This window comes from Rhinopithecus bieti, unplaced genomic scaffold, assembly GCF_001698545.2.
Source record: "Rhinopithecus bieti isolate Rb0 unplaced genomic scaffold, ASM169854v2 scaffold_39383, whole genome shotgun sequence".
Classification (NCBI taxonomy): Eukaryota; Metazoa; Chordata; class Mammalia; order Primates; family Cercopithecidae; genus Rhinopithecus; species Rhinopithecus bieti.
In genome coordinates, this window is record NW_016816125.1 from 61,685 (window position 1) to 86,031 (window position 24,347).

Consider the following 24,347-nt stretch of genomic DNA (forward strand, 5'->3'; position numbering starts at 1 on the left):
TGTGAGTTTTTTTTTTTAACTTCCAGTCATTGATTTGGTGCTGAAATGTTACCTACCTACTCCCTATAGAGTTCTGTTCCTCAAATTGCGATTTTTGTTCTGTAGAAATTACAGTAAATTTTGTCTCTGCTCCTGTTAATTTATTCATTAAGACATCGAGACCTTTTCCCCTAGGAAGACATAATGGGTTTGCTAAGTGCTTATACCAATGGCTGTTGCTTTCATAGCAATGCTACCATGAAAACCTGATTCTCCTATTTCTGATGTCTAGTATTGTCACTGTATGTGTACAGTAAGCCTCTGTATGCCTACAGGGTTAAATAGCTTTAAAAAATTCCTCTAGAAGAGAAAGTATGGTGAGGAATGGTCCAAATAGGTTGGTAAGTATCCACTTGAACCAAGAAAGAGAATGACTTGCAGGCAAAGCTGAGCCTGAAATAGAAACTTTGTAAGCAGCCTGCCTAGAAGCCAACTTTGGTACTGGAAGGAAAAAACTAATAAACTTTTCAGTGATATGACAAGGAGATGATGTGGCCTATGTCTTCAGGGATGTCAGTCAACATTGCAGTCACATGGCCATCAGCCTTCAACCTAGAGTGAAAATAGTACTTTGACTAAAAGGCTGGCTTTCACATTAGCTAATAAACATGCTTAGGTGATCCAAACCTAACTTTTTTTTTTTTTAAGGAGTCTTACTCTGTCACTCAGGCTGGAGTGCAGTGTCACAATCTCTGCTCACTGCAACCTCTGCCTCCCAGGTTCAAGCAATTCTCCTGCCTCCGCCTCCCAAGCAGCTGGGATTACAGGGATGCGCCACCATATCTGGCTAACTTTTTTTGTATTTTTAGTAGAGATGGGGTTTCACCATGTTGGCCAGGCTAGTCTTGAACTCCTGGCTTTAAGTGATCCACCCGCCTCAGCCTCCCAAAGTGCTGAGATTACAGGCATGAGCCACTGTGCCCAGCGGCCCAAACCTAATTTTTAAACAATAAACGAAGAGTCAAAAGCCCAGTATTTCAGAACTGCCACTCACATCCTTGGGCAGATTTGTCTGTTTTTTAGGATAAAGTAATGTTTGAAAGTGTTTGAATTCAGTGGTTGTTCCTTTAATTTCCCTATCTATATATTCAGAAATTTCCAAAATTATCATAATTACACTGGGTTGCAGAATCTAAGTCAGCTCCAGGATAAAGTGGCTAAATTTTAAAAGGAAAATAAATAAATGAAGAACACCAACCTTCCCAACTTAAGCCTTCAGTGCCAACCATTTTTCTTAGCCTGCTAGAAGGTTCCCTGCCCACTGACGTCTTGTCCTCCTTTATGCCCACCTAAATACTTTCTACCTGCCAGGTCTTTCATAAGAACCTCCCAGCTCAAGGGAGCCCATCCTACTGTGCTAAATCCCTGCCTTTTCCCAAATTGTCTATTTTGTTACAAAACCACCACCCTCACCACCACCCCGATCAACAAATGTCAATATCCAAATTCAGAGAAGGGATCAGTGGAGCTATAGTTTATGGTCACTTTCTGTATATTGTGTGTTAGCTAGTCACACCTTCTGGTGAAGGGTCATATTCACACGTTGAATACACCAGGCTCTATGAGCACATCACAAATACTGAAATATAAAGAGAATGAAACAGAGAGAGACAGAGAGAGACAGAGAGTAAAGGTAGGGGACAGGTATTGGTATATATGCCTGTGGTATCAGAGGAAATCCTCACTCACTAGGAAGATCTTCCCTCCTTTTGTCTTGGAAAAGGAGAGAAAGACAAATCTTATTTTACTTTAACTTTTAAGTGCAGGGGTAAATGTGCAGGTTCATTATATTGGAAAACTGTGTCATGGAGGTTTGTTGTATAGATTATTTCATCACTCAGCTATTAAGCCTAGTACCAAATAGTTATTTTTTCTGATCCTCTCCCTCCAACCACCCTCCACTCTCTGATAGGCCCCAGTGTGTGTTGTTCCCCTCTATGTATCCATGTGTTCTCATCATTTAACTTCCACTTATAACATGCAGTGTTTGGTTTTCTGTTCCTGTATTACTTTGCTAAGAATAATGGCCTCCAGCTTCACCCATGTCCCTGCAAAGGACATAAATTCATTCTTTTTAATGGCTGTATAGTATTCCATGGTGTATAAGTACCACATTTTCTTTATCCTGTCTATCACTGATGGGCATTTAGGTTGATTCCATGTATTTGCTATTGTGAACAATACTACAAAGAACATACGCATGCATGTGCCTTTATAACAGAATGCTCTATATTCCTTTGGGCACATGCAGTAATGGGACTGCTGGATCAAATGGTATTTCTGTCCTTAGGTCTTTGAGGAATTGCCACACTGAAAAGACAGGTCTTTTTAAAGAGTTTTGCTGTCGGTGTAAATAGAAAAATTAGCTAGTATCTGGAGGAAACACGCTACAGAGAGAGGATTCTTTTAATAGAAGGTAAAATAATAGGATGTTTGTGTGCTTCTAGAAATAATCCAGTAGAAAAAGGGAAAATAATGATGTAGGAAAGTTAGAGAAGAGTTTCTGGAAGAACGTTCTTGAAAGGTGAAAAAGGAGGGGACCTGGTGCCTAAGTGGAGAGTTGGTCTTAAGTAGGAGTACAGACTAATCATCAAATAGTCACAGGAGGCAAAGCATAGACCATGAGCACAGATGCAGCCAGTGAGCAGTGAGCAGTGAGCAGATGCAGTGCTGGATGCTTGGGAAGTTCTCTTCTGGCTCCTCTTGTTCTCAGTAAAATGTGAAGCAAACTAATCAGCTAAGAGCAAGAATCAGCAAGAAGGTACCAGAAATCTGAGAAAAGTGTGTAGCTCTCCAGGAGAGTACAGAACTGAATTGGACCAGAGAAATATAATGTGATTTTACTTAACGATCATAAATTTAAAATTAGTTCTAATGCTTGTTTTTCTCCAGCCATGATCAACTATACAAAGATTCAGGTAAGGTGTAGGCAGCAGGTTGAATTTAACCATGATTTTGGTTTTGCCTGTCAAGTACAATAATTGAGTGGCAAGGGAGTTGTCATCCTCAAGAGCCAGGTAATAATGATATTCTTCCTCATTGATCTCCACATATTTAATTGGTTCCACTGACTATTTATTTATGGAAAGATTGAAAGTATCTGGGAATGCAGATTGTACTAAAATATACTTTATACATAAACCATCTCTTTTCTGGCCTTTTGGTATTTATTCACAAAAGAATTTTTATTTGCCTTTTCACTTAGGATATTATCTTTAATAAGATGACTGTCCTAAGCCTCTGATATGAGACCCTTAAAAAGGGGACAGAAATTTCAAAGAGGAGTTGCAATAATGGAGGCAGACAAGACATGAAACATTTTTTCGTAGTCTAATGGTTTTTAAAACAAATCTAATTCATACATATATTCTAAAAATCCCATGAATATTTCCACACACATTTTTCATTAATTCACTTAATTAATATGTATTGCATGTCTGTCATGTACAAAACATTGTACTAGGCAAGCACCAAGGTGAATTGGAGAGGGGAGGGCAAGACACAGATCCCAAAGGTATTTGCAGTCTAAAGAGAGAAACTCATATTTACAACAAATTAGTATTCAAGACAGGACAAAGGAAGCACTACAACACAAGTTTCATGGCTTTTGTTTATCTCATTTACAGCTATGTGCCACAATGGACCTGAAACAGTAGTTGCTTAATGAATACAGGTGAATCAGTGAATGCCATAGAGATGTGAACCACCCTGGAGGAACAGGGAGGGAGCAATGAAAGAATCCTGAATGTGGGATCTGAGAAAGTATAGTGGAGAATGTAACATTTCACTGGCTCTTAAAAAGAAAAGTAGGAAAACAACAAAGAGCCTCCCATATGAAAGACAAACACGAGATGAGCACTGCAGTGTGGAAGCAGAAAGACTTCAGGGCATAGACATAGTCCTGTCTGAGGGCTGAGGATTCGCACAGTGAAGGGTGTGTTCAAATGGAAGAGTGGTGGGGGCAGAGTGGGAATAAGAACCAAGCTATGCTGGTAATGAAAATACTCTATTTAATCCATGACATATTAAGAAAACTTGTGAGCTGCATTTTTCCCACAAACCAGTTCTAAATATGTCTAATTTTACACTGTGTGATTTCATGCTATTGCTGGTATTTTATTTTATAATTTTTGTAGGTACAGGTTTTCACTGATTTATAAAATGTTATTCTACTGACCAATGAAAATTTTGAATAAAGCTTTAGAGATCTTACTAAAAGAATAAGAGAGAGAGGGTAAGGAAAGGAAGAGTGGTACCAACAAGTGGAATGCCTCGATTATCTGATAAAGGACTTCTTATTGAGCACTTACACTGTGTCTTACACTGTTTTAGATGCTGCCCATGTTATAACTCATTTAATATCACAGAAACCCTGTAAGGGAGGTATTATTATTCCCCATTTTATAGATGGGGAAACTCAGGATGTACTTGGATGTCAAGTACACCCACATTATACAACTAGTAAGTGACAGCTCCAGGCCCTGTGTACCATTGGTTCTATGAAAACATTTTGAATACTTGAGTGACATTATATGATTTGTGTTGCTACTACCTTTTTCTTTCATAAGTAATGAGCGTATTTAAGTTAAATTCAGAAAGTAAGCACCATGCATATTACAGCTGTTCCTCATCTGTATTTAGAAGTTCTGAATATTCAAATGTATTACTTTCCATTTCTGTCTTTTCTTTATTCAATGATATCACTATTTCTGAAACCATTGGCTTAAAGGTCATTTTCCTAGTGTTTAATCTATAATTTAAAATAGTACAATTGTGGCCGGGCGCGGTGGCTCAAGCCTGTAATCCCAGCACTTTGGGAGGCTGAGACGGGCGGATCACGAGGTCAGGAGATCCAGACCATCCTGGCTAACACGGTGAAACCCCTCTCTACGAAAATACAAAAAACTAGCCGGGCGTGGTGGCGGGCGCCTGTAGTCCCAGCTACTTGGGAGGCTGAGGCAGGAGAATGGCATGAACCCGGGAGGCGGAGCTTGCAGTGAGCTGAGATCCGACAATTGCACACCAGCCTGGGAAAAGAGCCAGCCTCCCTCTCAAAAAAACTACAATTGTATTTTTTTCTTAATTCATAATTTATTTAATTAAACTGTTCTAATATTATTTTACTCCAATACTCTTTTTAGAACTACCTAAAGTAGGGAAAATATGAGGAAGTGTTTTTGGAAGTAGCTGTAGCATGGTATTTGCTATACCAGAGGGCAGAAATAGGACTGATATATGGAAGTTATCAGAAAGTAATTTTCAACTCAAAGTAAAGGTGTTTTTTTCTCTGAAATCACTTTGCCCTTCTCTTTGTAACCCTGAATTTCATTCAGAAACAGTTGTTGATGGCAGCCAAATCATCATCATGTAGGTTACACTCATTTTGTTATCATCTTAGAGATTTCCTGCCTCAAAAACTTTTCCAGTCTTTTATTAAATATACTCTATTGTGTAGCAAGTCTTCCAACTATCAATTCATTCTCATTAAATTTTCACCTCCTCTTTTCAAATACTTATATAAACCAAAAATATCAAACTCCAAAAGTGACGCAAAGAATCTTTAAAAGTTCAGTTCAGTATCAACATTACAATTTATGCAGCACTGGAGAACAGCATCTGATCTGGTCTAATTGCCTTACTCAAAAGTGCTTTCATTAGCTCCAACAACTATCAGCTCTTTTTATTTCACTGAAATCTGTAACAAACAGACTTTGTCACTGTGGCCTGTCCTACAAACATCCTTGGATTCAGGTGATCCTAAGTTTCCGATCTCTCACCTCGTCTCTAGTGAGGATAGGGCAGAGGCATAAACAAAAGATTCTAATCCCAGCCCAAGCTATAGCATCATCAAAGGGGGTTCTCTGTGGTTGGTTTTGTGTCACAGAAACAGAGTAGTCAAGGTATCTAATATTTGTGTGATACCAAAAAAAAAAAAAAAAAAATGGAGGTTGTTTGTTCAGCCAAGAGAACCTAAAGTAGGAAAAAGATGAGGAAGTGTTTATGGAAGCAGTTGTATCTTGGGGTTTGCTGCACCAGAGGACAGAAATGGGACTGATATGTGAAAGTTATCAGAAAGTAATTTTCAACCCAAAGGAAGGAATTTGTTAAGTGGAGATATTCAAAAGTGGAACATGGTACTTCCTAGAGGAAAGAAACAACCGTTTGTAGAGTATTTGTCTCGGGTCTTCTCCAGCAGGAGATATTTAAAACTGGGTGACCTTATAATTTATTTCTCAAACAGGGACACATTTGAGAATGAAAGGATAACAGCTACAAACTGGGGTATCCCAGCCAAATGGATTCACATTACCCTAATTTGCCTTTGTAGACCCCTAGCTGTGTGGACTTGCTGACGTGTGGAGAATAGGGAAATACTGACCCTAGTAGGGGAAAGGGAAAGGTGGGAGCTCATGGAAGTGCTGAGAAACAGGGCAAATCTGTGACCCTCTCACCCCCGTTTCTGTACCTGCCCTGATAGGATGAAACCTAAAGACCCATATCAAATAGGATCTCTGTCAGTGAACCTGGACATAAACAAAGTGTTAGGATCCAAAGGGATCCACCTGGGAAAAATGCCAGGACAGCAACATTGTTCCCAGAGCCAGAGTAGAGTAGACACTCTTCCCAAATCAAAGTTACCTACCCTGATAGGATGAAACCTAAAGATTCATATCAAACAGGATCTCTGTCAGCGAGCCTGGATATGAGCAAAGTTTAGGATCCAAAAGGATCCACCTGGAAAAAATTCCAGGACAGTAACACTGTTCCCAGGGCCAGGGTGGAGTAGATACTCTTCCCAAGCCAAGTTACTCAGAGAGTTCTACAGGGCATAACATTAGACAGTAAAAACAGGACCAGCCCCAAAGGACCAAAGACTGTGGTGATGACGAGGTACAGAACAGGACCAGCCCGATAGCAGGACCCCACACATTACAGGCAGGCACAGTGAGAAGAATGGAGAAGGGCAAGCATATAGGGGCACAGTCTCCCTAAATATGGTCTGTGTTACACTGCCTAGACTTAGAAGTACTCAATGAGGCAGCTTTGTCTTCCATTCTAAATGGCAATTCAAATATAACAAAAACTTACTTTTTACTATAACAAGTTTATTGCAATCTATAAACTGCTTGAAAGGATTATTAAAATTAACATTCCTAAACAAAAAATCACATTTTACTAACTGAGGATACTAACTAAATGGATACTAACAGCTGTGTGCTTGGCTCCCATCCCTCTTTTGCACTTTGCCCCTAAATTGAATGGGCACATTCCACTTCGCCACGCAGTCATTTTGACTCAGGAAAAACTGGTTCCAACTCCATGGTTCGAATGAGCAACTTCAAGTAATCCCAGTTCCCTCCTCTGTAATTATTCAGATCAAGCTGACAGCACTGGCATATCCCTTGCAACTGGTCTTGCTCCAGGAACACGGTCTAAGTCAGCCAGACCTAAGGGAAAGGCTATTTTTCAACATGAATGAGAGTCAAGGTGGTGATCCAGTGCTGCTGGCCATCATCAGGGGAATTTGATGGAAGCCTGCCTGTGGATGATATCACCACATGAAGGGACAGAAGCAGACAAGTCAGAGCCAGACCTCCATTTCCACCAGGCATTCCCTGCCTCTGGCTTTCTTTTGGAGGTGATAACTTTCTTACTGTGTAAGCCAGTTTGAGAGGCACCCCTCTTGATTCTTCATGTGGAAGCATCTTAGTAGATCTATAGAACAGTGATTCCCAAACCTGCCTGCATATTGAAATTACTCAAGGATCTTCAAAAATTGCTGATGCCCACATTCTACTCAGAGATTATGATTTATGGGTCTAGTGTGTCGCTGGGTGAGCCAATTAAGCTGTAAATCTCCTCCCTTCCTGGAGATTCTTTCCTAAGAATGTACCTCTGCCCAAGGCTAAAAAATTCCAGGACAGTAACACTATTCCCAGGGCCAGGGTGGAGTAAATACTCTTCCCAAGCCAAGTTACTATAGAATTCCTAGGGCTGCCACTAATAGGCAGGAAGGTTATTTTGCTGCCTTTTCCCCTAGGTTTTAGAAGCACTCCACTTCCTCATCAACAGTACACCTCTGGGCAAAGCAATGCTATATCATTCCCTGCTTGAATTATATTATCTATCATAAGAGACATCTCTTGAGAGGCTTGAGTGCTAAGTGGGGAGTGATTTTTAGAAAGATGTATGGGAAATGGTTTCAATATTTGGCAGTTCCTAAAGGCAAGATGATTTGAGACATTGGCTTTTTAAAAATACGCTTGATCAGCTCATTATACTATTCCCTTATTTCTGAAAATGCCTTGTCATTTGTAATATTACGTTTAGCAGTTGCACCAAGGTAGAAATTTCATAAACTAGAGGATTGTAATTTTCAGTTTATTTCAGTCATTTATCCATATATGTCACATATATCACATAAATGTATATATTCACCAGGATATCAATCTTTCTTTTACAGATATCTCCATTAACATATACCATTCTGAAACTAAAGACATAGACAATCCCCCAAGAAATGAAACAACTGAAAGTACTGAAAAAATGTACAAAATATCAACTATGAGACGAATATTCGATTTGGCAAAGCATCGAACAAAAAGATCCGCATTTTTCCCAACGGGGGTTAAAGTCTGTCCACAGGAATCCATGAAACAGATTTTAGCCAGTCTTCAAGCTTATTATAGACTGAGAGGTAAGGAAAGAGATGAAACCTGTTTAGCCTTGTGTTATTTCCATCCCTTCCCTTTCATTCATCCATAGGTTGTCTTTAGCCTAAAACTTTCAGGTCTGTCATTTAGCCACAAGAATTATAAAAACCAACCTAGTGGTAATCTGATAGTAATGAATAATAAGCATTCAAAACTATGGTAGATATCAGCTCTTATGGTTTAAAGTAATATCTTGTGCAGCATAGAACCAAAAGGGCATTTATAAATCACCAGAAAACCTTGGCATCCAGATTTTACCCCTTTATTTTTTTATTTTTGCCAGTGCTCAATATTGCATTTTAATGTCGTTCATATGAGTAAGAAACACAGGATGATTGCAATGTCAGGGATCTAAGCAAATTGATTTATGACTTAAGATTTCATTTTTCAAAAGCAACATTACAATCCAGATCCTCTTATAAGTTAGTGTATTGATGATCCAGCAGAAACTTTAAAGTTTGGAAACCTAGAGGTGGTTGAAGTGCAGAGGAGAAACAAATTAAGAGTCGTTACCAAGATATAATGCAGGAGTGTTAGCAGAATTTACAACACAATTACAGTGGTTTCTAGCAGAGTTACAGTCCACTTTTTACCCCAAGACTGCTTAACAGGATTCTGATGGCATTCCCAGAAACCATTAAGGAGTTAATCACAGCGCAGCCATCAGTAACTATCCTTTTCACTAACTAACTATGGATGACAAAACTCTCATGGCTTCTTTTTTAAAGAAAAAAACAAATCTTTGGTAGCTACTATTAAAATTCCCCAGGTGGCTCCAAATAATGCAGAATATCTTGTCTCTCTGAGTCCTAAATTCAATTGTCTTACACGTGAAAATTGAGAGTTTTACTGATTTCTGCCTTGATCACACTAGATGTTTGCTTCCATTCCAAAAAGCAGAGCCACCCTGCTTTATTTAAAGCCCATCTACTAGAGCAAGCTGGTTCAATTCCAGCCTGTGATGTGTTGTACACTATGACAACTGAGTACCCATTTCATAATGCTAACATCCAGAAAACTTCTTGGATGTCTATTTCTGTTAGATGTGTCTCGGTTAAATTAATCTGAAGAGTTCTTACTGGGTTTTGGAAGCATAATTAACTAACAGTCTCAAAAATATCAAGTCTATTGTTCCTCATGTGTCTCATTTTCTGTGGAAGTAAAAAGATATTCACTTTCTGAAAGAAGCCACGCCCATAGAAAAGTGAAAAGTACTGGATCATAGTCTGAAAGAAGACTCTCACTATAGAAAATCAAGGGCACTATATTACTATTCTGAGGTTATAGAAGGGCATCTCCACAGAGCAGGTACTAGCCAATGCTTGTTGGTGTACACAGAACACAAAGGGCCCATTGGGAAAATAGAGAAAAGACACTGACACGCCTAAATTACTAATTTCGAGTGTGCCTACACATTGATCAGATAATGACCCTGGTAAATTCCATATCGTTTGCTCAGGGATGGATGTACATATAGTGTTTGCATCACACTGAATATAAATGCAACTATTCCTATTTTCATGTAACTTCTAATTCTTTACAACATTCACAAATAGGATTCACCGCAAGTATTTAGAATAGACTATTTATTGTTGCAACAAAATTTTTAGCTCTGAATTTTTATTCTCAGCTCTTTATTCTTGATTAGGTTGCCTCTTTCATTCTTGTTTCCCTGGATGAAACAAACCATTGTTTTTCTCCCCACAGCAATGACAGTCCATTATCTTTATGGCTGCCCCTAGGTAATATGAAATTTTACTATTCATCAGCATGGGTTTCTTAAGTCGAACAAATTGGTTCACAAAGAAACAAGAAATAAGACCCAGCTACAAAGCGGTGTTCCTCTGACAGAGAGACCCACTTACTGTTCTTGTTGCTACTTTTACAAAATTATCTGTTGACATCTTTCAAACTTAGGAGAGAAAGCACCATATTCCCAAATCAAATGGAACATTGAATTATTTCATTTTCCAGGGCTTAAAAGCAACACAGTGAAATGTTCTGAGCTTTGTGGTAGAATCATAAATGTGTTTATCTCAAAGCACAAATGCAAAAGAGGCAAGTGTGTTTCTGCTAACTACAGGCTGAACTCTGTGCTCCAGCCAAACTTCTTGCTATACGGATGCCTCCCTTCAGACTCCCCTCACCCTCACCTGTGTCTCTCCCTCTATTTCCCTCCCTCTCTGTCTCCCCTACCCAACACCAAAAACTAGGTCTTGGCCTGGCATGGTGGCTCTCGTTTGTAATCCCAGCACTTTGGGAGACCGAGGTAGGCAGATCGCTTGAGGTCGGGAGTTCAAGACCAGCCTGGCCAATATGGTGAAACCCTGTCTCTACTAAAAATACAAAAAGTAGATGGTGATGCAGGCCTGTAATCCCAGCAACTCAGGAGGCTGAGGCAGGAGAATCGCTTGAATCCAGCAGGTGGAGGTTGAAGTGAGCCAAGATCGCGTCATTCTACTCCAGCCTAGGCAACAGAGTGAGACTCCATCCCCCAAAAAAAAAAAAACTAGATCTTTCTTTCACATTTATGTGTGCCTTAGGGAAGGTTAAAGATGGATAGGGTCCTAGTTCTTGCTACTCCCTGTTGTCTACAGATCAACAGCATCACCACCACCTGGAAACTTGTTAGAAATACAGAATCACAGATCCCACCTGAGACCTATTGTCAGAATCTGCATTTTAACAAGTTCTACAGGTAAAATTCATTTGTACTTTAAAGTTCTAGAAGCACTAATCTAGAGAACATCTAGCCAACTCTCCCTTTGTATAGATAAGAAAACTGAGATCTGATGAAGTAAAGTTTCATTTTCAGGGGCACAGCTGGCAGCAGAACAGGGGTAGAACTAAGTGTCCCATTTCAGTGTGTTATTTCTCCCTCTAATGTGTGCACAACCCTGTACTGCGCATTTTCACATACCATTGGTCTAACAATACTAATTGCGAATAACTGTCTGCAGGCCAGGACTTCCAATTACAGACTGCCGTGTCTGGCCTCCAGGGTATGTGCTCCCTGGGGTTCTTCCTACATCATCAAATGACTTAGGATATGACCTTCAGCAGGGAAGCTGACATTCTGTGATCAGATTTCAGGCATCGGCTGGCAACTGTGGGAAGACTGGGGTCGGGGGGAGGCGAAGGTGCTGGATTTCNTTCAGTTCCCACCTATGATTTCTTTAGAATCACTGTGGCAGTCCCTCCCAGTAGGTTCAAAGGAGGATAGTACAGAACAGGTAAATCAAAGGTTTAGAAAACTCCAATTGTGAGAAGTTTTCAGATCCCTCCCAGCCCTGAGGTCCTTTGATTTCTCAACTTTCAAGGGTTTTTTTGATACTTCCCCAGTAAGGATGGGGGACTATCCTGGTGGGTTGTGGGCTTGTGCTGCCAATCATGGAAAGATGCTATGCCTCCTGGCTTATGAGAAGTGTCCAAGAGAAAACTGACATCAGAGGAGCCACAGAAAAAGAAAGCCTGCCCCTCAGAAAGAGTCTGAGATTTCCTCCTTAACATTATGATTCCTATAAACTACAATGTCACAGGGAGATAATTCTTCAAGCAACTTCAGACATTGTGCTCTAGGAAGAAGATTCTTTCAGGGCCCTTATGGAAGGTTTTGAGTAGTTCTGTGTCCTGTGGTACGAGAAAGGACAGCAGGGAAAGGAGCAGAACTAGGAAGAAGATGCAAGCAACAAAAATAGCACCTCCTACTTGACTGCTCAACCTCAGTCTCCCCAACCATATGACAGGAACTGCCCGCAGAAATCTCTGCATAACTGGTAATGCATCCTCAGGCTACATAGCACCCAGGAAAATGAACTTCTGTATACATCTGTCTACATGAGTTATGATGCCTGCCAGTCTGAGTCTGGGCTCAACTGGGAGCAGCTAGGCTCAACAAAGAACACAATTAGTTCAAGACTTAAATTGGAATGAAATAAAAACAAGTCTTAATCTGAGACCAAAAGCCATACACTCAAAGGTTGTGCCTAACTTGTCACCAGAAGAGATTATCACATAATATCTTCCCCGATATTTCACACACAGATATTGTCCATGAAACTCACCAACACTTAGATATTATCCATGAAAGTCACCAAAGACAGTGCTAGTTTATTTTATGTATTGTTGTATCTCTGGCACTTATATAGGTTTTGAATTGAAGTAGCCACAAGACAACATCCCCAGAGAGAGAGTATGGAGTATGTAGGAAAGAAGGCTAGCAAAGGCGGCTGGTTTGCTTAGACTGGACATACAACTGTTAGGATCTGGACAAAGCTGAAAACATCTAAGTGCCGTTTCCTTCTTGCATATTATGTAGACTATTGACTAGAGATGAAGGATCACAGACAGCTTGCTGGTTTGTATCAGACAAGGCATTAAAACTTCTTGATCCTTGCCTGACATTAGACAGTTCACAAGAATGAATTCTGCAAGGTGAGGTACTCCATTGCTTCCCACATGTTGATCCCTGTTATTTTCCCCAGTGTGAGAAACCAGATGGCACATTTGAGGCAGTCAGGACTGCACCCTCTCCTGTCTTTGTGGGTTACTCATTAAAAGAACAATTACCTTGAAGGTTCTGGTCAGGTTGCTGCTGGTAAATGACCTGAGCTACTATTGATCAAACAGAAATCTAAGAGAAATCCAGACGTGGAATAAGTGGGGAGGAGGGAAAAACATACAGGCATAAGAGTCTCCAGATTGGTCTCCTCTCACCCTATTCCTCCCCACGATCCTTTTTCTCGGCACAGCAACGTTTCTTTAAGTGTTTCTTTAGTAAGTCAGATGGTGTCATAGGGAGACTTCCAACATTTTTTGCTCACTTGAGCCCTTAAAACAACTTTTAAGCTATATAATCCCCTCTCATGCTTTTCCATTGACATCTAAAATTTTTTGGCAAGTTTAAGTTAATAAATAGGTTGTAATTTTTGGTGAGTTGTAAATATTGATATTTAAAATAAAACTAGAATTGGATCTTTCTTATGTATCCAGTAGAATCTACCACAGCCACTCAATATTTACCATCAAATTCTTTTAACAGATATGTGAGCAAATTCTTCTTAACAGTAGGAAATGTCACATGGTTCCTTTTTCTCCATACACTCACATTTCCATTCCACTTCTCAGAGTCCCATTTTAATGTAATTTATGTTTATGCTTGAAAAATCCATTATTGATTGCTCTAAAATACTTTTTAGTAACAAAAATATGAACATAAATTGAAATCACATATTTTATTTCTTGTGACTATAAGATTTATGTGTAAAAAGAAATTTCTTCTGGATTCAGTTGCATTTATCATTTTTAATATATAATCAATTAAAACTAAACACATATAGTTTTAGTTTTTGTTGATGGATATAGAGTGAGATTCAAGTTTTGTGGTTGTTAATGTTTGTAAATACAAAATCGCAAATGCAAAATTCTAAACAGGGCTTTGGAAGAAATCAATGTTAAAAAAGGATCTGTAGCTTACGCATCCTTAGCTTCTGCCTCTGAATAAAAGTGATTGCTTTGGTTTTGCTCCTCTAATTGTTCATATACAATTTGTCGTTATTTATATTGTGCATTGCTAAAATAAGACTAAATTTAACATCAATTTTATCCCTATTATCTTACTTAGTTTCAGTTAGGTGTTGAGAAAACAACTTTACATAAATAAGTAGATGGGGGCCGGGCACCGTGGCTCAAGCCTGTAATCCTAGCACTTTGGGAGGCCGAGACGGGTGGATCACGAGGTCAGGAGATCGAGACCATCCTGGCTAACATGGTGAAACCCCATCTCTACTAAAAAAATACAAAAAAAAAACTAGCCGGGCGAGGTGGCGGGTGCCTGTAGTCCCAGCCACTCGGGAGGCTGAGGCAGGAGAATGGCATGAACCTGGGAGGCAGAGCTTGCAGTGAGCTGAGATCCGGCCACTGCACTCCAGCCTGGGCAACAGAGTAAGACTCTGTCTCCAAAAAAAAAAAGTAGATGGGAACAGATGGACTTTTGTTACAGCACTGTTCTTGTTCTTTAAATTCCTTTTTCATTATATGCCAATAATCACATCATGATCTGTCATCATTATTTTTAATGATCTATCAATCAGCTGTCAACCTATTAGGACTCCTTCTAATTTGTTGAAAGCAAAGAATCATAAATCCCCTAGATTGCCAAAATGTGTGTTATCCCTCAACTCAGTTCACTCCCTTTCTCAAACTCAGTACAGTTATTGCAAATTGTTCCTTGGTGTGGTAACCTAGAGGCACTGTGCCACAATAAGAGTAGGGATGGATGAATGGGGAAAGGATTGTGACCAAAAGGGAAGTGCTAATGAAGAGGTGTGTCTTTACGGAGACCAATTTTAGGAAATTTGTACAGGAAAATGGAGACCTGGAAATTGATTCTCTTTAAATGTTGTGTGCCTGCTCATCACTTGGAAAGTGTTCAAGGACAGCCAGGGGCCCTGTACTTCAGTTTGGAGACTGCTGGTCTCCGAAACCCTACACAATCTGTGTTCACCTCGTCCCATCTTTCTTTTTTTCTTTTTTTTTTTTTTTTTGAGACTGAATTTCATTCTTGTTGCCCAGGCTGGAGTGCAATGGCGTGATCTCAGCTCACTGCAACCTCTGCCTCCCAGGTTCAAACAATTCTCCTGCCTCAGCCTCCTGAGTAGCTGGGATTACGGGCATGCACCAACATGCCTGGCTAATTTAGTATTTTTAGTAGAGATGGGCTTTCTCCATGTTGAGGCTGGTCTTGAACTCTTGACCTCAGGTGGTCCGCCCACCTCAGCCTCCCAAAGTGCTGGGATTACAGGCGTGAGCCACCACACCTGGCCCTCACCACATCTTTCTATCTTCATCCTCTCAACCTTGCTCTGGCCACAATGACATCCTCTCTGCTCCTTCAATGTCCCTAGCACTCCACAAACTGGGAGACTTTACTTTTCCCCCAAATGGCTCAAAAGTCACCTTTACAGTGAGGTCTTCCTCAACCACTCTATTTTAAACTGCAGTTTTACACACACACGCCCACGCACACGCATGCACACACGCACGCACACACACACACAATATTCCCTATTTTCTTGCTTTCCTTTTTCTCCATAGCATATAGTAAGCACTCAATAAATATTTGTTAAATGAATTAACTTTTAGAGACTGTAAATTTGTGTGTCAACATAAGCCATGAAATAATTTTCCATGTTATTAGACTTCGCTTGGGATTGGGTATGGGGAGTCTCTTAGGGCATGGCCATTTTCCACCCCTAATGACTCTGTATTACAGTGTGTCAGGAAGCAGTATGGGAAGCATATCGGATCTTTCTGGATCGCATCCCTGACACAGGGGAATATCAGGACTGGGTCAGCATCTGCCAGCAGGAGACCTTCTGCCTCTTTGATATTGGAAAAAACTTCAGCAATTCCCAGGAGCACCTGGATCTTCTCCAGCAGGTGAGCCTAAACACCACATGGTTATTTGGAACACTGCACAAATAGTTCCCAGGCTCCAGCCCCTAGGCCTTTTGAATTGGTTTCCACAGCATAATAGTTAGTTGAAGAAGTGCTTGGAGGTATCTGATTAGGCCAATACAAATTTTATTCTTGCAAAATAATATGGTACAGTCAGGTTGAAGTGTAGTTTAAGGGAGAAGGGAATGAAAATAGACTTTAGCTCTTCAGTTGGCATTATCTCCTGGTAAAGTTACTTTTTTTATCTTTATCTTTTTGCAGAGAATAAAACAGAGAAGTTTCCCTGAGAGGCAAGTATCCAATGTAGAGTGTGTGTGTGCTCTTGACTTTAAAAAGATAGTATAACGGAGTGAAACTAAGCTATTCTACCTGTAGGATTTTATGTCAGCCACTAAGATCTGTGTAGATTATTCTGACAGACAATTCCTGCATATAATGTACTGAAGATAAATCAGTACATAAAACAAAAATAAATAGACCTTATAGATTTAGATAGATGTTTGCATTGTTTGCAGATAAAATGAATTAATCACTATGTGATATGTATCTAATACGCACCTTCACTTATAAGAAATCGAGAAATTAAAATAGTTTGATTTTTAGAATTTATGGTAAACTATTAATTACCTCAAGAAAATATTTAATACAATCAAAGAACAACTTGAATTTTGAACTCTCACTTGGTATTCTGTAAAGTGCTAATATCTCTCAAACTAAATTACTAAAGCTCTAAGTTATATCCTCAACAAGAACTGAATATCAAATAAGAAAATCAAAAAACAAAATAAAGAGAAAAGGAAAACTACATTAGATTAAATGATTAAAGAAGAGAGACATTGTTGTCAAACTCTAAACTCACAAATTACATACATCTTATGGCATTTAGAAGTCTAAATCTGAAGATAATACTACAAAGAGAGACACAAATTTGGCCATACGAATTACTGACAGTACTTTACAATGCCTTTCATATTTATCCCTTTTGTTTCTATTCCCTTTGCCAGTAACCTAGTCTGGGACCTTATTAATATACTCTGTGAAAAATGTCTAATCTGATCTCCCTGACAGATGTCCTTGCCTCTAACCTCTTCTCCTCCTTAACTTGCATAACTGCTGCTAGATTAATAAGTCTGAAATATTTCTTTTATTACATCGAGCCCTGTTCAATGGCTTTCAAAAGATTCCTACATCTTCCTCTTGCCGTTCTGAATATCCACCCCCGACCTTCTCTAGCCCACCTCCGTGTGCAGGAGGCTGAGTGGTAAGTACTGCATCACTGGCATCCCTTGCCTCTGGCTTCTGGTTACGGCCAGCCAGTGAGGAGGAAGAAATCAGAGAGAGAAGAGAATGCTGGCAGAAAATTTACACACACCTGCAGAGTCTTTAAGGCCTATTGGCCTTCCTCAGCTTCAGCTCAGTTCCTGCCAGGCCGTTCTTTCCAGAGGGCCTTATCTGTGGCTGGCTCCTGGTCTCCTCTCATCCCTTCTGGCCCCAAGGATAGTGTTAGCACCCCACTGTTACTGAAAATGTGGGGTACTGCACTCTCCCTTGCGGTTGCTCTTACACTCTTCACACAACTTCATAAATAATCCCTTTATTGAACTTTGCACCAGTTACCCCACTATGAGTGAGTCATCTGTTTCTTGCTAGAACCTTCACTGAGGCAGAAGCCGAACTAACTAATCCAGACCTTTCACCCCTTAACCTTTCCAACTTGGCCTCCCATTATTATTATCCATGATTCCACAGCTGCCACCATGCCTCTTCCTCACTGCATATCGACCACACCCTATTCATTCGGATTCTGACCCTAGCCTTTCCCTCTTGCTTGGAAGAATCTGCCTTTTCCACTCCATCTATCAAAATTCAACTCTCATTCAGGCTCCAGGTGGAATCCCACCTCACCAGGATGTCTTAATGGACTATTTGAGTTTACAGCAATCTCTTCCTGCTTTGAACTTTGTACTCTTTTTGGCACTTATATTTTTGTTGAACACTCCCTTGCTTTCTCCAGTTTTCCTGTAGGAGTATAAACTGCTCAAGGGCAGGAACTGTTTCATACTTTCCCACCTACTGTACAAAACTGAGCAAAATCCTCATATATTTTGTTAATCAATTATGTCTACCAAGCCACTCTTTTACAGATTTTAAAAAGAGATTGAGAGGAGAAATAATGCGACTAAGGAAAATCTTAGTACTAGAGTATTACCTTTGTTCACAAAACACAGACATATTGATTCTTCTCATTTAAATACAGGATAACACTTTACTAATGCTTCCACTTTTAAAAAAGAAAAAGAAGGCAACTCAGGGTCCATCCATAAAAAAAAATCAACAGAATGTACCAAATCTTGACAGAGAACCATTAAAAACTATAAGAAACAATTACCCAAGCCAGAAAGAAAAGGAAATAGAAGCATTTCATCTATTCCTGTACCTGCCAGCATTGCTGGAGAGAAAGAAAGGAACATGAAACAAACATTTTACATTAGCTATGGTTACCAAGTTGTTTTCAAAACGAAAGAAAGAAAGAAAAGAAAAGAAATTATCTTTTACTTTAATCCTTTCCAAGAAGACAAAACAAAATTTTCTCACCTGACTAACCCGTAAGTCTACCAATTTCAAATGACTTTGAAATAAAGCCAGTGGAAGAACTGAGTAGCTCAGCTTCCCAAATTACAGATCCTTGGTGATGGTACAGATTGCCAGTTTAATGGCAAATCACATCTTTTAGTAAAGGGTAAGAAAACATCATCACAGGGTCCTGCACAAAATAGACTGTTGACTTGTGACTAATGCGATAGCCAGCATTTTACTAGCTATTATTTTGGTTTTTTTTTTTTTTTTTTTTTTTTTACAGCAAGACACAGAAGGAGATGAGAGTGATATTAAGAGGAAGGAGATCTTACTATAAACAAAGATCTGTAAAGTAAAAAACAAATTGTCTAGGCTATGAGTGCTATAATGTTTGATATAATGAGAGTTGTTAAATATGGTCTCCATAAAAACCATTCATTAAGTACGTAGTATAATACCAGAAAAAATAACAAGAATAGCTGATTTCAAATTCCACTATAGAGGCTAAATTTTTATCTGGCCTGTGTGTACAACTGTAGTCATCGATGTTTACAGTTAACATCTGTTCTGATTGACCAGAGCCTGTGGCAGGCTGATTGATAATATTTTATATATTACACATTAACAATATGGCAGAATTGTGTGTGGCAGAAATATGTAGGTGATACTATTGGCTATGACTAATTCTAGATAACTGTATTGTAAAACAGAACACCTAGCCATTCCCCTTGGCCTTCCCATCATCACGAGCCACAGAAAATTAGATCAAATATATCGGTCAAATGCTGCTATATTATACTAATGCAGACACAACGCTTTGGACCTAATAGCTTATAGTAACAAACCTTCCAGTGAGTTTCAGAAGATATTACTACCATTGTTACAGGACTTCTCCCTAATTCAGCTAAAAATGGGGTCCTTGTCTATCCCACAGCCATGAAAATTTAGGCTTGCAGATGGTTTGAAGGCTGAGTAAGGCAGGGTTTTATTGGGTGGAAAGGAAGAAAAGGGGGAAACAGGGACACTGGCCTAGCTAGACTGCTTCCCACCCACAGCTTGAATCCCAGGTTCCACACAGAAAGAGGAGGGACCAGGCTCCTCCTTGCTGCAAATGGCATGAACTTCCTGAGGCTCTACCCCAGTGGGCAGGCTGGTTGGAGTTTTTCCGGGGACCCCCTCCCCACTTGGCTCTTTCATTCCCCACTCTAAAGAAGTACGTCTAACCACTGGATTAAGAATAAAGACAAAGACAAAATCGCTTCCTGCTGACAGGGGCTGTTGTTTTGGGGAAACAGCAGTCAGAGCTCACTCAGAGGCCTATTTAAGGATTCCCAGCAGAAGGGGTCATTGTCTGAGGCTCTGGTTGTATGACTGTCTGGAGTCTGACGGCCCTTTTTGCCAGCATGTTGTGCTTCTGGCTTCCTTTCCCCTGAGCCCAGTCCTAAGACAACCAGTTTAAGTTTGGGAAATTAACTCTTTCCAGTCTGGAGGATGCATCTGAGGGGAGCATAGTATGAAGACACAATTATGTATCAGTGAAGAGGGAACAGAGGAGGAGAAAGGCAAAATAAGGCATTTTTTAAAGGAGTCCCAGGGGTTCGGATGCATTTGAAAGGGATGCAGACTGAAGATGAATGGCTACACATCTAGAAAGAGGGGAGCAGGCATCTCTGGTTTCCTTCTCTTCCTAACATAACATATGCCCAGGGAGCATGAGAGAGAGAATTAAGAGTGTCCTCTTTCCCTCTTCCATCCTTGCATCCCCAGATCCCAGTGACCTTGTCAATTCCCACCATGAATGCCAAAACAGCTTGCACCCATCAAGCAGGGAGGGCCTTAGAGAATGGAAATGATCTGCTCTCGCCTATGTCTCTATCCCTGCTACCGTCAGTAGCTTTGGAATTCCCTAGACCTCATTTATACCACAGATATTAACATGGCCTTTATCCACAAAACAGGAGGCTTGGGGTTGGCTAAATCAGCAGGAATCAGCCATGTTCACCTATGCTGTGCCTTTTAACCTCTGTTGTCATGTCTGGATCCCTCAGATCCAGTTTTCCTTCCTAGGGCTTTTACCTGCAGCTTGGAATTGAGTTTGGGACAAAAATATGTCTCGGGGGGTTCCATGGACTCATTATCATAAGCTGAATGCTAAGGTGAAACTGGAACTGAGTCCTCCAACAAGGGAGAGAAAAGGATGTCTTGTGACACACCAAGTACTAGTAGCTATAGTTACGCTTGCTAGAATTTGGGTGCATGGTGCTTGGCTTTGGTTACTTCCCTTGGTCCTACTTCCCCAAAAAGGAAACCTCCATGTGATGGGCACCCTATTTATTCCCTATTTATTCCATCACCTGGCAGGATTTGCAGGATAATTGCTCAGAACTAGAAATCGATCCAGATTTCTACATTACCCATCCCTCTTGTTCTTTCTGAGTTGCAGCCAGAGATTGCTGGTTGGTTCACAGAAGAAGCAGGGTTAGTCTAAAATATAGGCAAAAACTTAAAAACAACTAATGAGTTTAGAATTTAATGACAAATGTATAAGTTTTGAAACATAATTTCCCTCTCTCCAGTCCTCATTTTTGTTAAAAACAAAATCACAATAGGACTGAGTTGTTTGCAAATAGACTTTGGTTTTATACTTGGCCTAATTATTTACATAAAGTGCAGCAATAATAATTATTTCTACATAAGCCTTTCGGATTGGTTTTGATGGATGTCTGTTCCACAAGGAATCTCAGGTGAGACATTTAAATGCTGACCCCAGCTATGGTTGTATCCTCAAATGCTTGTGAGGTGGGTGATCCCCTCCTCTTAAGGTCCTAAGATAAACTTGGAGCTCCTGGACCTGTTAGAAAGTGACATTCTTTACTGACCATAGGTCAAGGACCCTGTACAGGGCCTGCATAGACAAGGGTATGAAGCCAGTTTCCCCACTGGGAGGCTTTTATTGGTTCTGTAAGTCAAGATGGACTCCTTAAAAGGAGGCATACACTTTCAGTCAAAGCCTTGATAAAATACCCAATTTTTCCAATTGTGTCTTGTTGCAAAAGAAAAATGGAGTCTTATTGCACTGATGCAAACAACTATATTGCCATAAGTTAAGAATACTCACAGATAGTTTCCAAATTCTAAAGGAACCAGGCAGAGAGAAACAAACATGCTCCAAATTTTTATCCCAGGAGTATACATTACTTAATTTTAAAAGCTATAAATAGTTCAAAATAAGTTTCCTTGACTCTGAAAATAAAACAAGGATCAGCAATATTCCAAGAAAAAGTCAAAAGGTTGCTTCAGCTTTCTGAGTTCAGTCCATTTAGTTAACTCTGGTTTGGCTTGATATTCATGAGCATTTCAGCTCCTCATGAGTCCTGTACATTTTCCCTTATTCCAATGTTACAATCTCCAAAGTTATCAGAAGTCTGTATTTGAGAGCACCTGTTAAAGTCCTACAGCTTATTATGAAACATCTTTTGAAAAGGATAAAAACAAGACAGCAACTGTCTGTGAATAACAAAATGTCCAGCGTAGTTACAGATAGAAACAATTGACAAATTTGGTTATCTCTGTGGTTTACAATAAGTTAACATAACAACCTTAATTATGATTGATAGCATACTTTTAGACATTAGAATTTTCAAAATCCCACAGAATTTTGGAACATAGATCAGCATTATTTACCCAGATATGACCTAAAGAAGATTGAACATCACTTTGACAATCCCATGTACCTAAATACATCAAATAATCCTGTTTACCTCTTTTCTGGACATTCCAGGGGCTCTCTAGGCTATCCAAAAGCCAGGTGTCAGGAAGAACAATTTTGAAACTGAAGTTTGATTTTGGGAAGCCTTTTAAATATGTTTATAGCACTTGATATTATGAAATGTAATTCCAGATTGCCATAAATTATTTATTGTGCCAAAATGACGACTCGAAATCTTAAAGAAGCAAAAACCTTTTATAACCCTTTACAAATTTTGCCAAAGAGCAGATTAGGGCCTGAAGAAAATTTTGTTATGGTTTTATCTCAATGCTCAATTTACAGGAAAAACCATATAATACCTTTTGTTTGAATTTAGTCAATATGTTCACACAAAGAACCTCTTCTGCAAGCACTTTGACAATCCCATGTACCTAAATACATCAAATAATCCTGTTTACCTCTTTTCTGGACATTCCAGGGGCTCTCTAGGCTATCCAAAAGCCAGGTGTCAGGAAGAACAATTTTGAAACTGAAGTTTGATTTTGGGAAGCCTTTTAAATATGTTTATAGCACTTGATATTATGAAATGTAATTCCAGATTGCCATAAATTATTTATTGTGCCAAAATGACGACTCGAAATCTTAAAGAAGCAAAACCTTTTATAACCCTTTACAAATTTTGCCAAAGAGCAGATTAGGGCCTGAAGAAAATTTTGTTATGGTTTTATCTCAATGCTCAATTTACAGGAAAACCATATAATACCTTTTGTTTGAATTTAGTCAATATGTTCACACAAAGAACCTCTTCTGCAAGAGTAATTTCCACAATTCTTCCAGCACTTCTTTGAACCTTCAGCGTTTTTCCATCTAATTTAATACAATCCTTTAACCCTAGGCCAAAGTTTACATTTCCATGCCTTCTTATAACCTTTTACTATAAAAACACATTTTACTCTTCTTACACCCCTTGCATGTAAATCTGTTTGCAGTAGTTTCAATCACATGTTATATTGTTAACTCCCAACAATTTTTAACTTTAAGATAAAACCTGATAAGTTACTTTAATTGTGTGCTAACTGCAGCAGAGGTTTGCCTTTTTAGTTAAGGGTGTAATTAGTTCCATATGTCCCCAGGCGTTACCTATTGTGAAGCCAACAAGACAGTTCTCAAAACCCAAAAAGCAGTTTATAACCTCAAAACACTTAGCAAACCTTGCATCTGACCTGCATAGTTTAGTTCACCTATTTACATTTTAATGACACCTTCATTTTACCAATAATCTTTAAGGTTGTTTTTATTTCTTAAAGATTAAAGTCACATGCACTGAAAGGTACCACAGCTTTTAACTTTCCTTAAAAAAAATTAGATCCAAGTGCTTGTCTTTCTTCAGGCCAAATTAATGAGCGCTCTTTGACAGACATTACACACAGTACACACACAGACAGGCAGAAGAAACACCAGTCATTTAAGAGACTGATTTAGAAAAACATTCAAATATCAAACCAGAAAGGGCTCATCCCCTAAGGCAAGATTAGTAAACAAAGTCTTGCCGCTGTAATTACAAGCCACGCCCTCAAGATGTACAAGATGGAGGCTTGATTTCACAACCAAAACTTTGCAGAGAATACAGTGATAGTTGTTGGGGGTGGAGGTCTGGCCTGGTAAAGGGGAATAAGAACTTTAAAGGTTAACTGCAGAAGGGGTGGGGAAGAGTAAAGAAAAAAAAAAGTTTAAAAATGCCTCCAGAAGAACCTCTTATTCTTATGCAAGAGTTCCTCCACCAGGGAAGAAGTTTAATTACTGTCCGATGGAGCTGGACCCCTTGGCTGGGGAAGCAGAAGGCTGCTGCA

At 39.5% G+C, this 24,347-nt stretch overlaps 1 protein-coding gene and 1 long non-coding RNA gene across 2 annotated transcripts in view; one reads left to right on the forward strand and one right to left on the reverse strand.

The window, feature by feature from the left end:
• The window catches only part of LOC108516800 (interphotoreceptor matrix proteoglycan 1-like), a 69,649-nt gene that overhangs the window by 23,263 nt on the left and 22,039 nt on the right, over window positions 1-24,347 (forward strand). The window contains exons 2-4 of the mRNA XM_017854445.1: window positions 8,504-8,737; window positions 16,027-16,193; window positions 16,473-16,501. Of these exons, the coding sequence (XP_017709934.1) occupies window positions 8,504-8,737; window positions 16,027-16,193; window positions 16,473-16,501 (430 nt within the window). The remainder of the gene's footprint in view (window positions 1-8,503; window positions 8,738-16,026; window positions 16,194-16,472; window positions 16,502-24,347) is intronic.
• Window positions 1-24,347, reverse strand: part of LOC108516801 (uncharacterized) — a 59,743-nt gene that overhangs the window by 22,533 nt on the left and 12,863 nt on the right. The gene's annotated exons all lie outside the window — the stretch shown is intronic.